The 15,086-nt window shown below is 40.4% G+C and overlaps 1 protein-coding gene across 9 annotated transcripts in view; it reads right to left on the bottom strand.

Annotated features, from left to right (window-relative positions):
• Positions 1-15,086, bottom strand: part of LOC112056170 (transcription elongation regulator 1) — a 70,238-nt gene that overhangs the window by 40,261 nt on the left and 14,891 nt on the right. For 4 of the 9 annotated variants that reach the window (XM_052889949.1, XM_052889943.1, XM_052889941.1 and 1 more), the window contains exons 7-13: positions 12,778-13,125; positions 10,165-10,286; positions 8,321-8,456; positions 5,682-5,777; positions 4,445-4,667; positions 2,741-2,885; positions 654-771 (exon numbers count right to left, since the gene is read on the bottom strand). In XM_052889949.1, the coding sequence (XP_052745909.1) occupies positions 654-771; positions 2,741-2,885; positions 4,445-4,667; positions 5,682-5,777; positions 8,321-8,456; positions 10,165-10,286; positions 12,778-13,125 (1,188 nt within the window). The remainder of the gene's footprint in view (positions 1-653; positions 772-2,740; positions 2,886-4,444; positions 4,668-5,681; positions 5,778-8,320; positions 8,457-10,164; positions 10,287-12,777; positions 13,126-15,086) is intronic. The other 5 variants (XM_052889944.1, XM_052889946.1, XM_052889948.1 and 2 more) reach the window with 4 other exon arrangements.

The following is a 15,086-nucleotide window of genomic DNA, read 5'->3' as shown; positions in this document are numbered from 1 at the left end:
TTAGAAACATGTATCTATAGGTAAATTTATTGTTAAAATGAGGATTATATATATAATGAGGAGTATAGGATTTATACCCTCATTTTTAATCTGTTTGTTGATAAACATTCCACATTGAATTTGGCTTGAGTATAGTATGTGTACTTAACATAAAATTAAAAGATAAATTTCGATTAACTAAAATTAGAAAACAAACTAAGATTATAGATATTAAATACCAAATTAGAAAACTAAAATGGAAATGGACTGGACATCTAATAAGAAGCAAGACTGAAAAATGGGCCAAAGAAGTGACAGAATGGTGTCCTAGATACAAAAAAAGAAATAAAGGAAGACCGCATCGCCGTTGGGAAGACGACACCAAAAAGATAGCAGGAATAACTTGGAAGCGGAAAGCACAGGACAGATCTTTATGGAGAATACTTGGGGAGGCCTATGCTGAAAAGCAAGACAATCCAAAAACCGGTGTCTAAAAAAAAAAAAATAAACAAAATATGCATTAATTTACATAAACCTGTTTATATATTTTACGTGGTAGGTTAAGATGAAATGTAAATTGTAAGATTGTTAATAAAAGCTTTATTATTATTATTATTATTATTATTATAGTATGTGTAGATTTGAAGAAGATCATATAATTAATTGTCACTCACTCTCCTCGGGTTTCGGTTTCTTGACAGGTTCTGCCTCGGAGTCTGAAGAGTCTGATTCGGCTCCCCTTTTCAGCTCTCCGTTGGCGTTCTTGGCTGGAGTGACGGCTGGCTCCTTCTTCTGGTTTTAACAGACAATTTGACACAGTTATTTTATAGACTTCAAAAAAGTTTCAAATAATCTTTTTAACATTAAATGGAACCGACTTTAGAGACGAATATCAGTTATTTATTTTATTTTAACACAAAATTACTAAACCAATTTACAAAACGAAATGGGACCAATCTGGAAGTATACGACTATACTTTATCAGACAAAGAAAAAAAGAATTTTCAAAATTGGTTAATAAGTTATGAGGTAACAGACATTAAAAAAGAAAAAGATATGCGTCAAATTGAGAACCTCCTCCTTGAAAATAGGATATCAATTTGACGTGTTATTGCATTATTTGTATGTTACTCATATGCAAGTCTAGTCTATAAGGGAGTAAAGTGTGTATGACATTTCGAGGCAGGGAGGGGGCAAGGAACATGGTAACGAGGTGAAGGAAAGGGGTATTGCAGAGTAATGTGAGGGAGCATGGGGTATAGAGGGGCAGAGAGGAGGGAGTTTACTGCGGGGAAGGGAGTGTTGTGGGGAATGAAAAGGGAGTATTGCGGGAATAGGAAAACAGGTGGGTAATGAGACATTTGAGATAATTTGACGGCCTCCGTGGCGCAGTGGTATGCGCGGTGGATTTACAAGACGGAGGTCCTGGGTTCGATCCCCGGCTGGGCAGATAGAGATTTTCTTAATTTGTCCAGGTCTGGCTGGTGGGAGGCTTCGGCCGTGGCTAGTTACCACCCTACCGGCAAAGACGTACCGCCAAGCGATTTAGCGTTCCGGTACGATGCCGTGTAGAAACCGAAAGGGGTGTGGATTTTCATCCTCCTCCTAACAAGTTAGCCCGCTTCCATCTTAGACTGCATCATCACTTACCATCAGGTGAGATTGTAGTCAAGGGCTAACTTGTAAAAAATAAAAAAAAATAAAAAGACGAAGGAAGGGATTATGAGGACAGGAAGGGGTACTGCGAGGGAGGAAAGGGTAATGACGGAAGGTTGAAGGGGAAGAGGTAAACTCACACATCGAAAATATTTAACACCATTAAAAATATTCTATGTCCATACACTACACACAACTGTAAATTTGACTCACAATACACACACGCGTAATTTTTACACAGGCTTCAAACACATTGCTTAGACTATCCACAGATTAAATACATAGAATATTCGATTACTGATCGATGTTTGGCTGTTTCGTCAAAAGAATCGATTCATTTTATAAATTGATTTTATTACAAATTTGATAAAATTAAGGTTTAAATACTTTCAAATGAAACGTTACTCCATCTTTTACTAAACTACAAGTTTTTGGCCGTTTTTTATGCCATTTGACGGCCGCATGGCGCAGTGGGTAGTGACCCTGCTTTCTGCATCCACGGCCGTGGATTCGATTCCCACAACTGGAAAATATTTGTATGATAAGCATCGGTGTTTTCCAGTGTCTGTGTGTATTTATACATTATATAAGTATTTATATGTAGTATATAAATGTATATGAATATTATAATATCAACTGTCTTAGCACCAATAACACAAGCTACTCTGTATGCTTACTTTGGGGCTAGATAGTGATGTGTATTGTTTAAGTATATTTATTTATTTGTTTATTTATTTAGCTACACAAACCGGCATTTTTAGGCAGCTCTTTACACGACGAAAACGATTACAACAATGAAACATCGATTTTATAGCAACAGTTTTTATCAACGCATTAGATCATATATTTTTGATCTTTGCCAGAGGGGTAACGGTTAGCGAGGCAGGTCCTGTCATTTAAATGGTCGTAGGTGTGCAGCGGGGAGGATGGGGTATTATGGGGGAGAAAGGGGGTACTGAGTAGATCGTATATTTTTGATCTTTGTCAGAGGGGTAACGGTTAGCGAGGCAGGTCCTGTCATTTAAATGGTCGTAGGTCTGCAGCGGGGAGGATGGGGTATTATGGGGGAGAAAGGGGTACTGAGGGGTACTGTGCGTGTACTCACCGCGGCGTTCTTGCTGTGCGGCGGCTGGGACACCGCCTGGTCGACGTCGGCGCGGCCGGCGAGCTGCGTGGGCCGCTCCCACACCGACAGTTGCGCCGTCGGGTTGTAGAAGAACACGCGCCCGTCGCCGGTCCACACCACGCACCTGGCGCGACAAGACAGTCGCACACATTATTACAGTACTTACACAACAGTAGGAATGATCCTACTAATATTATAAACGCGAAAGTTTGTATTGACGGCCTCCGTGGCGCAGTGGTATGCGCGGTGGATTTACAAACGGAGGTCCTGGGTACGATCCCCAGCTGGGCCGATTGAGATTTTCTTAATTGGTCCAGGTCTGGCTGGTGGGAGGCTTCAGCCGTGGCTAGTTACCACCCTACCGGTAAAGACGTACCGCCAAGCGATTTAGCGTTCCGGTACGATGCCGTGTAGAAAGCGAAAGGAGTGTGGATTTTCATCCTCCTCCTATCAAGTTAGCCCGCTTCCATCTTATACTGCATCATCACTTACCATCAGGTGAGATTGTAGTCAAGGGCTAACTTGTAAAGAATATAAAAAAAAAATGCAATATATGATCAAAGCGGGCTAACTTGTTAGGAGGAAGATAAAAATCCACACCCCTTTCGGATTCTACACGACATCGTACCGGAACGGTAAATCACTTGGCGGTATGTCGTTGCCGGTAGAGTGGTATATATGTCGTTGGTTGCATGTTAGGCATACATATAATAGACCTGATGAGCCTGGGATACCACATTATATGATGATGATGATGATGACTATGTCCGTAGTATGTACGCATCCTCGTACATAAAAGTAAGACTGAATCTTGCCAACCGTATTTCAAACAACTAAAATTGACCCTGTCCTGCATATATATTTTTGAAATATGTAAATTTGTAAGAAAAAAATTTCATTTTTACAAAAAAGTCGAAAACTCTTATAAACCACGGCGCTTCCGTGAAAAAAACGAAAAGAAACTAATTTACCCTTTTTCAAAATTAATACTCCACAGCTCCGGCCCATACGCAATGTCAATAAAAATTTACAACAACCTTCCAGACCGTATACGTAATGAGGAGAAAGATATTGCTTTCAAAAAGAAATTAAGGGACTTTTTGGTCGAAAAGTGCTTCTACGCGGTAAATGACTACTTGAATGATAAATAAAAACAAAAAATAAAATCGGTCTCCATATCACTCACTCGACAAAAGGCTACGCCCAAACTGGGTATCCATAACTTGCATTATGTAATAAAATGTATTTTGTATAATTATTATTATACTAGCGGACCCACTCAAACTTCGCTTTGACTTTTGTACACTTCTTCCATACCCTTACCTACCCTACTCCAACCCTACCCCTACCCTATCCCCACCCTATCCCCACCCTACCCCTACCCTACTCCTACCTTACTCCTACCCCTACCCTATACATATTAAAATTCAAATTATTACGAATCGTTTGTATAAATTTTTTTTAGTCTTTTTAAATTTTTCTCGCCGTAAAAACCATCCTAGAACTTCAACGAACATTTTAAAAAAAGAATCGGTCAAATTGGTCCAGGCGTTGTTGAGTTATGCGCTTACCAACGCATTTTGCGATCCATTTTTATATTATATATTGTATAATGTAATGTGTGGTATTGCTTGATATTAAATAAATAAATAAATAAACTATGGTACAGAGGCAGTCACTCACCAGGGCGTGCCCGAGATGGGCGTGCTGGACACGGGGCGGCTTTTGTCCGTCTTCGCCTTCTCCTTCTCCGCCTTCTCTTTCTCCGCCTTCTCCTTCTCCGCCTTCTCCTTCTCCAGCCGCTCGCGCTCGGCCTGCTCGCGCTCCGCCCGCTCCCGCTCCTGCTCTCGCTCCCGCTCCGCTTCTGCCGCGTCCACAGGGTCCACGATCGCATCGACATCTATTACTTTAATGTTAATTTTACGTTAAGCCCAATCGTAATAGGAATGATGAGTATTTTTTTTTTATTCTTTACAAGTTAGCCCTTGACTACAATCTCTCCTGATGGTAAGTGATGATGCAGTCTAAGATGGAAGGAGGAGGATGAAAATCCACACCCCTTTTCGGTTTCTACACGACATCGTACCGGAACGCTAAATCGCTTGGCGGTACGTCTTTGCCGGTAGGGTGGTAACTAGCCACGGCCGGAGCCTCCCACCAGCTAGACCTGGACTAATTAAGAAAATCTCAATCGGCCCAGCCGGGGATCGAACCCAGGACCTCCGTTTTAAAAATCCACCGCGCATACCACTGCGCCACGGAGGCCGGTTTTTAGGGCTCCGCAGTCCATATACCTTAGAGTTTAGCCATGTCCGTCCGTCTGTCTGTCTGCAGATTAGCTTAATTACTATTACTATTAGTATGAGAGAGAGTTTATGCTATGTACATTAAAAATCGACAGCCGTAAAACAAAAGGAGATGGTCCAAAATTGTATGGAGCCCAGAATCAGTCATTGTACCCTGGCGGAAATAAAAGAAGATATTTTTTTTTAACTATTTTTATATTTTACAAATCTACAAATTTACTTTTAATCTTTTAAAATAATATTCATTATCTTCAAAAACGTGATGACGTTTACAATGCAGTAGTCGATTTGACGTTTGCAGTCAACTGTCATGTCACAGTTGCTCTATGGGCGCCATCTTGATATAACTCAAACACTTCGGTTTTTATTTTATTTATTTAGTTAGATTTATTCACTTTAATAAATTTTAATAACATCCTTGTATTTTTAAAATTTTAATAATACGGGAAATGAATGGACCATCTCCTTTTGGAAAATATTTTATTTTAAAAAAATGTTAATGATTTATTTTGACACAAAAGCTTTCCTTTTAGCATACTTTTAATTTATGTAATATTAAAAAAAAACCGTCATCATCCCCATTAATTATCCCGTGGTGGGACGTAGAGACTCACCTTCAAGGCTGACGTCGATCTCCGTCCGTTTCTTTGGCTTGGGCAGCTCGCCCTGCTCCGCCGCGATCTTCGCCTGCAGATCTGAAACGATGTACTCTACACATGTTATTAGTATTATAGTACAAGAGCCGACGGAGGATTTTGGATAGACTAGACCACAGTGACGTGATAGCACAGTGGAATTAACCTCTGGCTTCGATCGAGAGGGCGTAGGTTGTTTTTTTTTCATACTCCTACCTATAAGCTTGTAAAAAAAATTAAATTGTTATTAGAATAGAATCTGTTTATATTATTATTATTATGAATGTTATTTAAACGGGTACATACCACGATAAAACGACGAGATTTACCGGTGGTAGAATTGTGCAAACCAAGAGGGCGCCGCGATACGCATAATAACAAAAGCGATGTCGTGAGTGTGGTTTGCCTAAACAGCCAAAAACGCGAGGTCGTTGAAAAAAGAAAAAGAACAAGAAAGAGGGTAGATCGATTTTGCCCCTAACAGCTGACTTCACTTCTCATCTCGCAGCTTCAGTCCCGTCGAAATATCGACAATAAAAATCTCGTCGTTTTATCGTGGTATGTACCCGTTTAAATATCATTCATAATGAACAACCACGAAATAAGTTTAAAATCATTATTATTATTATTTTTTGTGTATTGTAATTGTTTAATTATTATTAATAACTTATATGAATTGTTTAATTCTTAATTTATTTGATGTTTTTTTTTAATTTAAATTTATTCGAATTTTTAATTTCAATTTATTTGAATTGTTTTATTTTTAATTTATTTGCTTAATTTTTATTTTTTAATTTCAATTTATTTGAATTGTTTTAATTTTAATTTAATTTTTTATTTTTTAATTTGAATTGATTATTTTTAATTTAGTAATTTTGTAATATAATATTTATTATTGTAGTTAGATACTATTTATGATTGCTCGGGAAACGAATTGGGAAACTGTAATGTTTCTCTGGGCATATTTTCATGTAAATAAATAAATAAATTTAAGTAATTAAACATCACGAGTCTCAAACGGTGAAGGAAAACATCGTGAGAATTTTCTTAATTATGTGTGAAGTCTGCCAATCCGCATTGAGCCAGCGTGGTGGACACCGCTTTTAAAGTGATCAGAAGGTAGCACATACAATGTTACTTTTAGCTTTTTATTTATTTTCGTGATTTAGAAGTCAGTTCAGAACTTTTTAATTAAAATGATTTTATCTACTCATGTGACGCCTATACCTATAAATAACTAGCTGACGCCGCGCGGTTTCACCTGCGTGGTTCCCGTTTCCATGGGAATACGGGGATAATATATAGCCTATAGCTTTCCTCGATAAATAGGCTATCTAACACTGAAAGAATTTTTCAAATCGGACCAGTAGTTCCTGAGATTAGCGCGTTCAATCAAACAAACAAACTCTTCAGCTTTATAGTATTAATATAAGCATGGATTTAATACTATAGCTTGGCAACATCGTTCGTAAGACTTGTTTTTTTTTTTATTCTTTATAAGTTAGCCCTTGACTACAATCCCACCTGATGGTAAGTGATGATGCAGTCTAAGATGGAAGCGGGCTAACTTGTTAGGAGGAGGATGAAAATCCACACCCCTTTTTCGGTTTCTACACGACATCATACCGGAACGCTAAATCGGTAGGGTGGTAACTAGCCAGACCGCGATCAATTAAAAAAATCTTAATCGACCCAGCCGGGGATCGAACCCAGGATCTCCGTTTTGTAAATCCACCGCGGATACCACTGCGCCACGGAGGCCGTCAAAACTCCATATACTTTATGAATGGACCGGTGGGCATTCCCCATTGTCAAAAATAAAAAAAAATAATCATTTATTTCAAGTAGGCTGTTTACAAGCACTTTTGACACGTCAGTTGACTATTTGTAAAGATTTGACACTATTTGTAAAGATTCTACCACCGGTTCGGAAGGCAGGTTCTGCTGAGAAGATACCGGCAAGAAACTCAACAGTTGCTCTTTTGAAAAAAAAAATCATACAATAATATTATAATTAAAATTTATGACATTACAATTTCTTATAGTTTTACTTCCTGTGTAAAACTATAAGAAATGGGGATGATGACTAGGTTTGAACATTGATACATTCGGGTAAATAGGGTCAATGTTAACTAATTTATACATAAAAAGCAAAGATTGTCTGGATATTTGCAAAATAAATGAGATTATAAAATTTCAAAATCTATTAAAAATATTTTATCGTAATTAGATGAAATTTCATACAGTTTTAGCTTCCTTACATTAAATGCGACATTTTTCAATATATGAACTATAAACATAAACGCACAAATAACAGAGATATTAGTATTTTTTTTTTAACGCCCATACAAATCTAACGATCATTACATTGCCTACGACGTCATTAGTTCGTACCATTTTGTATGGGGCGTTGTTCAGGGATGTTGTCCGCGGCAGCGCCGCAAATCTGACCCCTTAAATCCCTGTAGCTCCGAAAGTAATGATCGCAGATACCCTGTTACTTTTACAAAATTGCTTTACTATTAGTATACTCTTAATTTATATACAATTTAAAAAACTGTCATCATCCCTATTGTAATGTTGTAGGTAGGGGGTTAGTGTAACGAGCCGCAAGTCACCTTCCAGGTCCTTGAGCGGCGCGGGCTTCTCCCACACGCTGGAGCCCGAGGCGGCGTGGTAGTAGTAGGGGCGGCCGTCGGGCGCGCGGTGCGTGGTCCACTCCGCCGCCGCCGCCGACAGCTTCGGGGGGATTATCTGTACGGAGATATTGATGATTATTATTAAAGAGAGAGAGAGGGGAGGGGGGGGGGGGGGTTAAGAGTGTGCGTGTGTGTGTGTGAAAGAGAGTCGAATGATGGTAAATATACGACGCTTAGACCTAGAAGTTGCTTAAATTACCTCTGTGGAACCTTTAACGCTAATGATAGAGCGAGAGAGGGGGTTAGGGGGAGAAGGGGAGAGGGCGTGAATAGCGGATATTAGCTATAGAGAGCGGACTGTTTCGATAAGTCTAGGAATAGCCAAAAGGATTAGCAAACTAAAATAATAAATAAAAATATAAATCACGCTGGTTTCAGTTTGCGTGTGTGTGTGTGTGTGTGAAAGAGAGTCGAATAATAATAATAAAATAATAATAAAATCTTTATTGACCAAAAATAGATACAAAAAAAAACCACAACATTGCCTGTAGTCTCCACACTAGATTGATCTGTATCGTGGAGACCAGGTAGGATTTTCTAATGCTTTCCGTTGGACTGGGACTAATTACAAAAATTACAATAAATAGGACTACATTACCAAAAAGAAATACATTACAAAAAGGAAAGTAAAGTAAAAAAGTAAGCAGAAACGTTAGATGGTGTACACAATTATTTTAGCTTATTTCATATTTGCATTGAGTAATTCTTCAGTGTCTGTATAAGTTAAACTTTTTAACCAATTTGTTATTGTTAGACTTGCCTGATTTACTGAGAGGTTGCAAAGATTACAGGACCTTGCAACAAAGTTGTAGACTTTTGCATCGACATATCAGTTTTCGCAATTGGGAGATTGATGATTATTATGATTATTATTAGATATTGGGATATTGATGATTATTAGAGAGAGAGAGGGGGGGGGAAGAGTTTGTGTGCGTGTGTGCGTGAAAGAGAGTCGAATGATGGTAAATATACAACGCTTTGACCTTGAAGTTGCTTAAATTACGTCAGTGGAACCTTTAACGCTAGTGATAGAGCGAGAGAGGGAGAAAAGGAGAAAGAGAGAGGGAAAGATGGGGAGCCGGGGGTTAGGGGGAGAAGGGGGGGGGGACGTGAATAGCGGAAATTAGCTATGGAGAGCGGACTGTTTCGATAAGTCTAGGAGTAGCCAAAAGGATTAGCAAACTAAAATAATAAATCACACTCGTTTCAGTTTGCGTGTGTGTGTGTGAAAGAGAGTCGAATGATGGTAAATATACGACGCTTAGACCTTGAAGTTGCTTAAATTACCTCTGTGGAACCTTTAACGCTAGCAATAGAGTGAGAGTAAGAAGGAAGGAGAAACATAGAGAGGGAGAAAAGGAGAAAGACTCGAAAGAAGGGAAAAAGGGGGAAAGTGGGGATGGGGGGGGGGGCATAAAATGGCTTTTCTTTCTTGTCTGGTGTCTGGGTAAGTTTACGCTCACACATTTCGATATACAGTGGTTTTTACATATTCACAAGCGTTGATTTATCGGAAGCGGAATTTATTAACGATTTATTTGCAATTTCGACAGCGAATTAAATCGTTGATCATCAGGGGAGAGAGGGGAGAAATAAATAAATCAACGAAATAAAGAAAGAGAGAAGTATAAAGAGAAAGGGATAATGGGAAAATCAAAGTGGGATAAGGGGGAAAGAAAAGGGGGAAGTGAGATGGGGGAAGGGGGGAAAGGGGAGAAAGGGGGAAAAGGGGGCGAGACGGAACGGACGTGTAGTGTACTCACGGTCTCCTCCTTGTTGGGCTGCTGCGGCGCGGGCGCTGCCGCGGCCGGCGAGTCGCTGGCGGGCGCTTCGCTGGCGGCCAGCGGAGCGCCCAGCTGCATCGGCGGCATCTGGTTAGCGCCACCTGCCCAACACATCGAATCATCATCACCATCATCATCAACCCATGTGACGGCCTCCGTGGCGCAGTGGTGTGCGCGGTGGATTTACAAAACGGAGGTCCTGGATTCGATCCCCGGCTGGGCAGATTGAGATTTTACTTAATTAGTCCAAGTCTGGCTGGTGTGAAACTTCGGCCGCGGCTAGTTACCACCCTACCGGCAAAGACGTACCGCCAAGCGATTTAGCGTTCCGGTACGATGTCGTGTAGAAACCGACAGGAGTGTGGATTTTCATCCTCCTCCTAACAAGTTAGCCCGCTTTCATTTTAGACTGCATCATCACTTACCATCAGGTGAGATTGTAGTCAAGGGCTAACTTGTAAAGAATAAAAATAAAAAAAAAATAGTCCACCACGCTGGCCCAATACGGATTAGCAGACTTCACACACACAGAGAATTGAGAAAATTCTCTGGTATGCAGGTTTCCTCACGATGTTTTTCCTTCACCGTTTGAGACACGTGATATTTAATTTCTTAAAATGCACACAACTGAAAAGTTGGAGGTGCATGCCCCGGACCGAATTCGAACCCACACCCTCTGGAATCAGAGGCAGAGGTCACATCCACTGGACTATCGTGGCTCTCACTGGACAATCACATAAGCACAATTTCACATTTTTTTCTATTGTATGTATGTTGAATATGCACACTTTTTTTCATGGGTTTGGAGTCAATTGTCCCGAATTCCTCATAAAGTTTTTTTTTTTGGTGTTTTTTCTTTGCAATCTGTTATTAAAAACATTCAGCAAATGGTCTGTATGTTGTCATGACTTGAAGGCTCAGACTAAATACATAAGGACTAGTATCGCACCCAAATTCACGAACAAAATTTTCTGCTATTTTCTAAGGAAAACGAGCATAGATTTTGTACATATTTTATACTAGACTAGCAGTTTTTGTTCGTCTTTTACACCATTTAACTACACAAAAAGGTATTTTTACGGAGGTTTTTAACCGACGGACAAGATTGTTAACTATGAAACATCGATAATATAGAGACAGTGTTTATAATCGCATAAGATCGTTGATCATATACTTTGTCAGAAAAATAATGTCTTGCAAGGCAGGTCTTTATCTAATTAGTCTGAGCTTGAAGGGCATCACATCCAGTGACATGAAGCCTATGTATTCTTTTCTTTATTAAAGGTCAGCAGGAGCTTTTCTTTTATAGTCTGTTTTTTAATTCTGTAGAATTCTGACATTCCTATTTCCGGTTCCATTTGTCAGTCACTTTTGAAATTTCAGTTGCCACAAACCTTTTCTCTGCTGTTTGTTTCATCAAACCAAACTAAAAATCATTCTTAATATAAAAATTGATTTCACCTAAATTTATTACAGAATTATTTAGTATTTTAAATAAGCAAAATCTAAATAATCCACACTTTGAAGTAATAACAGTAATTTATTTTGCTGTTTTAGGAAAATATAAACATCAAAAGTGATTATAGAAAGTTTTATTTATTAATTAGCAACATCATTATCATCATAGTCATCCTCAATAATAGAAGTATCGTTAACATTGTCAATTAAGTGGTCAATTTGGTGGTGGTGGTCCTCGCCACATGACCTTTAACCTGCTAGGCCCACCTCGATTGGGTTGAACTCGCAGTGTTAAGGGGTAAACGAATAACAGTGATACTCTGTTGTACTGCTAAGTTATCTATGATGAATTTATTATATATTTATGTTGATGATTTAATATCGAATTATAGTTATAGATACAGGTGGGATAAAAGTAGCCTAACGGTGGGTCTAGGTAATGTACCTAGAACCATTCTATTAGCAGAACCTCGCAGTATCACCCGCATAGCTTTTGTTGTCTTAGGAATAAGGAGATGAAATATATGGCCTATAGCTTCCAAACAGTAAAAGAATTTTTCATTCCAAAACTGTGATGGCGGCGATTCTAGTGTTAACAAATAACAGCTGTTAGGTGCCTCTAAAGGGTAAAGACAACAATTATTGGTGTTTATAAAGCTATGGAAATTGCATTCGAACATAAATTAAATTGAAATAAAATTTTATATAGTCGAAAATAACATCGCAAATAATACTACATTTTATCAAAAAGGTTTGTGAAATCTGCTGTCTACCCTGGTCTGGCTGGTTGATGATATTATTTCTATCGAATTTAATATTTTGTAAATTGTGTTAGTTAAAATTAGGATAATGTTATATTTATTTATAATTTAATTGAATCTTAGGCCTGTGTAAATTTCATTCTTAGAATCGAAAGAATAAGTTTCGTTTTAGTTCAACTTGTCATCTTTTTTTTATGGGAACTGTTCTACATATAGAAACACCGGAAACGGAAATTGAATTGTCAGAATTCTACGGAATGACTAAATGGACTAGATATAATAAGATATTCAAAAACACAATTGGTAGGGAAATCCGTTAATGTTAATTTTTTATATAATTTTGTAAATTTTTACTTAAACAAACAAAACATACCAGCATCAGGCACTGCGGCAGCTAAGCCCGGCGGCGCCCAGCCCCACTGACCCCACGCGCCTCCAACAGAGGCGCCACCAGGGCCCTGGTTCCCCATGCTAGGGGGTCCACCCATACCGGGAGGTCCACCCATATTGGGAGGCCCACCCATAGGAGGCCCACCCATAGGAGGCCCAGCCATAGGAGGCCCACCCATACCAGGAGGTCCACCCATGGCCGGAGGTCCACTCATGCCAGGAGGACCGCCCATGTTAGGTCCAAAGCTCATGCGTGGACCCCCCATGTCGCCCGGTGCCCCAATGACCGGCGGGCCGCTGAGGTTGCCGGGGCCGGGGCCTGACATTGACACTGCAAATAGAATAATATTGTTAAGGCAATGCAATTAATATGAGATTAGTGTGGCTCTCAAACACCTGAAGAACAATAAGGCGCCAGGTGAGGACGGAATCACAGCAGAACTCCTGAAAGCGGGTGGAAAACCGATACTTAAAGTCCTTCAGCGATTGTTCAATTCCGTCATTCACGAGGGCACGACGCCTGAGGCGTGGCATAGGAGCGTGGTGGTTCTGTTCTTCAAAAAAGGTGACAACACCTTGCTGAAGAATTACAGACCCATCTCGCTGCTAAGCCATGTTTACAAATTGTTCTCGAGAGTCATCACGAATCGTCTCGCTAATAGGTTTGACGACTTCCAGCCTCCCGAACAAGCCGGTTTCCGAAAAGGCTTTAGTACCATAGACCACATCCATACGCTGCGGCAGGTTATACAGAAGACTCACGAGTATAACCAGCCACTTTGCTTAGCGTTTGTGGACTATGAGAAAGCCTTCGATTCGGTGGAAACCTGGGCTGTGCTAAGGTCATTGCAGAGATGCCGAATTGATTACAGGTATATCCAAGCGTTGAAGTGCTTGTACGAAAACGCCACTATGTCAGTCCGTATTCAGGATCAGACTACGAGGCCAATCCAGTTGCAGCGAGGAGTGCGTCAGGGAGATGTGATCTCTCCGAAGCTATTTACCGCCGCACTGGAAGACGTCTTTAAGCTTCTGGACTGGAGCGGACTTGGCATCAACATCAATGGCGAGTACATCACTCAACTGCGGTTCGCGGATGATGTAGTCATCATGGCGCAGACTCTGGATGACCTTAGTACCATGCTCAATGACCTCAGCAGCGTTTCTCAACAGGTGGGCCTGAAAATGAACATGGGCAAAACAAAAATAATGTGTAATGCTCATGTATCGCTCCACCCAGTTATAGTTGAGAACGCTGCACTCGAAATTGTAGACGAATACATATACCTAGGACATATGATCCAGTTAGGTAGGTCCAATTTCGAGAAAGAGGTGAACCGTCGAATCCAACTCGGCTGGGCTGCATTCGGGAAGCTTCGCGACATCTTTTCGTCCGAAATTCCTCAGTGCTTGAAGACAAAAGTCTTCGAACAGTGCGTGTTGCCAGTGATGACCTATGGTTCCGAGACTTGGTCGCTAACTATGGGCCTCATAAGAAGGCTTAGAGTCACACAGAGGGCGATGGAACGAGCTATGTTAGGAGTATCTCTGCGTGATCGAATCAGAAATGAGGAGATCCGCAGAAGAACCAAAGTCACCGACATAGCTCAACGAGTTGCGAAGCTGAAGTGGCAATGGGCGGGGCACATAGTTCGAAGAGCCGATGGACGTTGGGGTCCCAAAGTGCTGGAATGGCGACCCCGCACTAGTAAGCGCAGTGTTGGCCGACCCCCCACCAGGTGGACTGACGACATCAAGCGAGTCGCAGGGATTCGCTGGATGCAGGCGGCTCAGTATCGTGATGTTTGGAAGTCCCTACAAAAGGCCTATGTCCTGCAGTGGACGTCCATCGGCTGATATGATGATGATGATGATGAATGCAATTAATTAAATTCACCAACATAGCTTAATTAAAATGCACAACATCGTACCGGAACGCTAAATCGCTTGGCGGTATGTATTTGCGGGTAGGGTGGTAACTAGCCACGGCCGAATTCTCCCACCAGCCAGACCTGGACTAATTAAGAAAACCTCAATCGGCTTAATCGGGGATCGAATCACAAGGGCTAACTTGTAAAGAAAAAAAAAACATCAAAAATCCATTCCATTTTGTGACGTCACTAACACACTTGATGTACTAAACGTCGAATCAATTGTTAACAAATATTTTTGTCAAACGCTCCGTCTGTAAGGGATTTGTTATAGTGACGTCATGAAACAGTTTAAACATAGACTGTCATGGCCGACAGGCGTTTTGGCTCGTATTGTCAAAAACGTGATTTTCATGTAATC

The sequence above is a fragment of the Bicyclus anynana genome, chromosome 26 (assembly GCF_947172395.1).
Source record: "Bicyclus anynana chromosome 26, ilBicAnyn1.1, whole genome shotgun sequence".
In the NCBI taxonomy this organism is placed as follows: Eukaryota; Metazoa; Arthropoda; class Insecta; order Lepidoptera; family Nymphalidae; genus Bicyclus; species Bicyclus anynana.
Note: the sequence above shows the minus strand (reverse complement) of the source record. Positions and strands in the feature narration are given on the sequence as shown.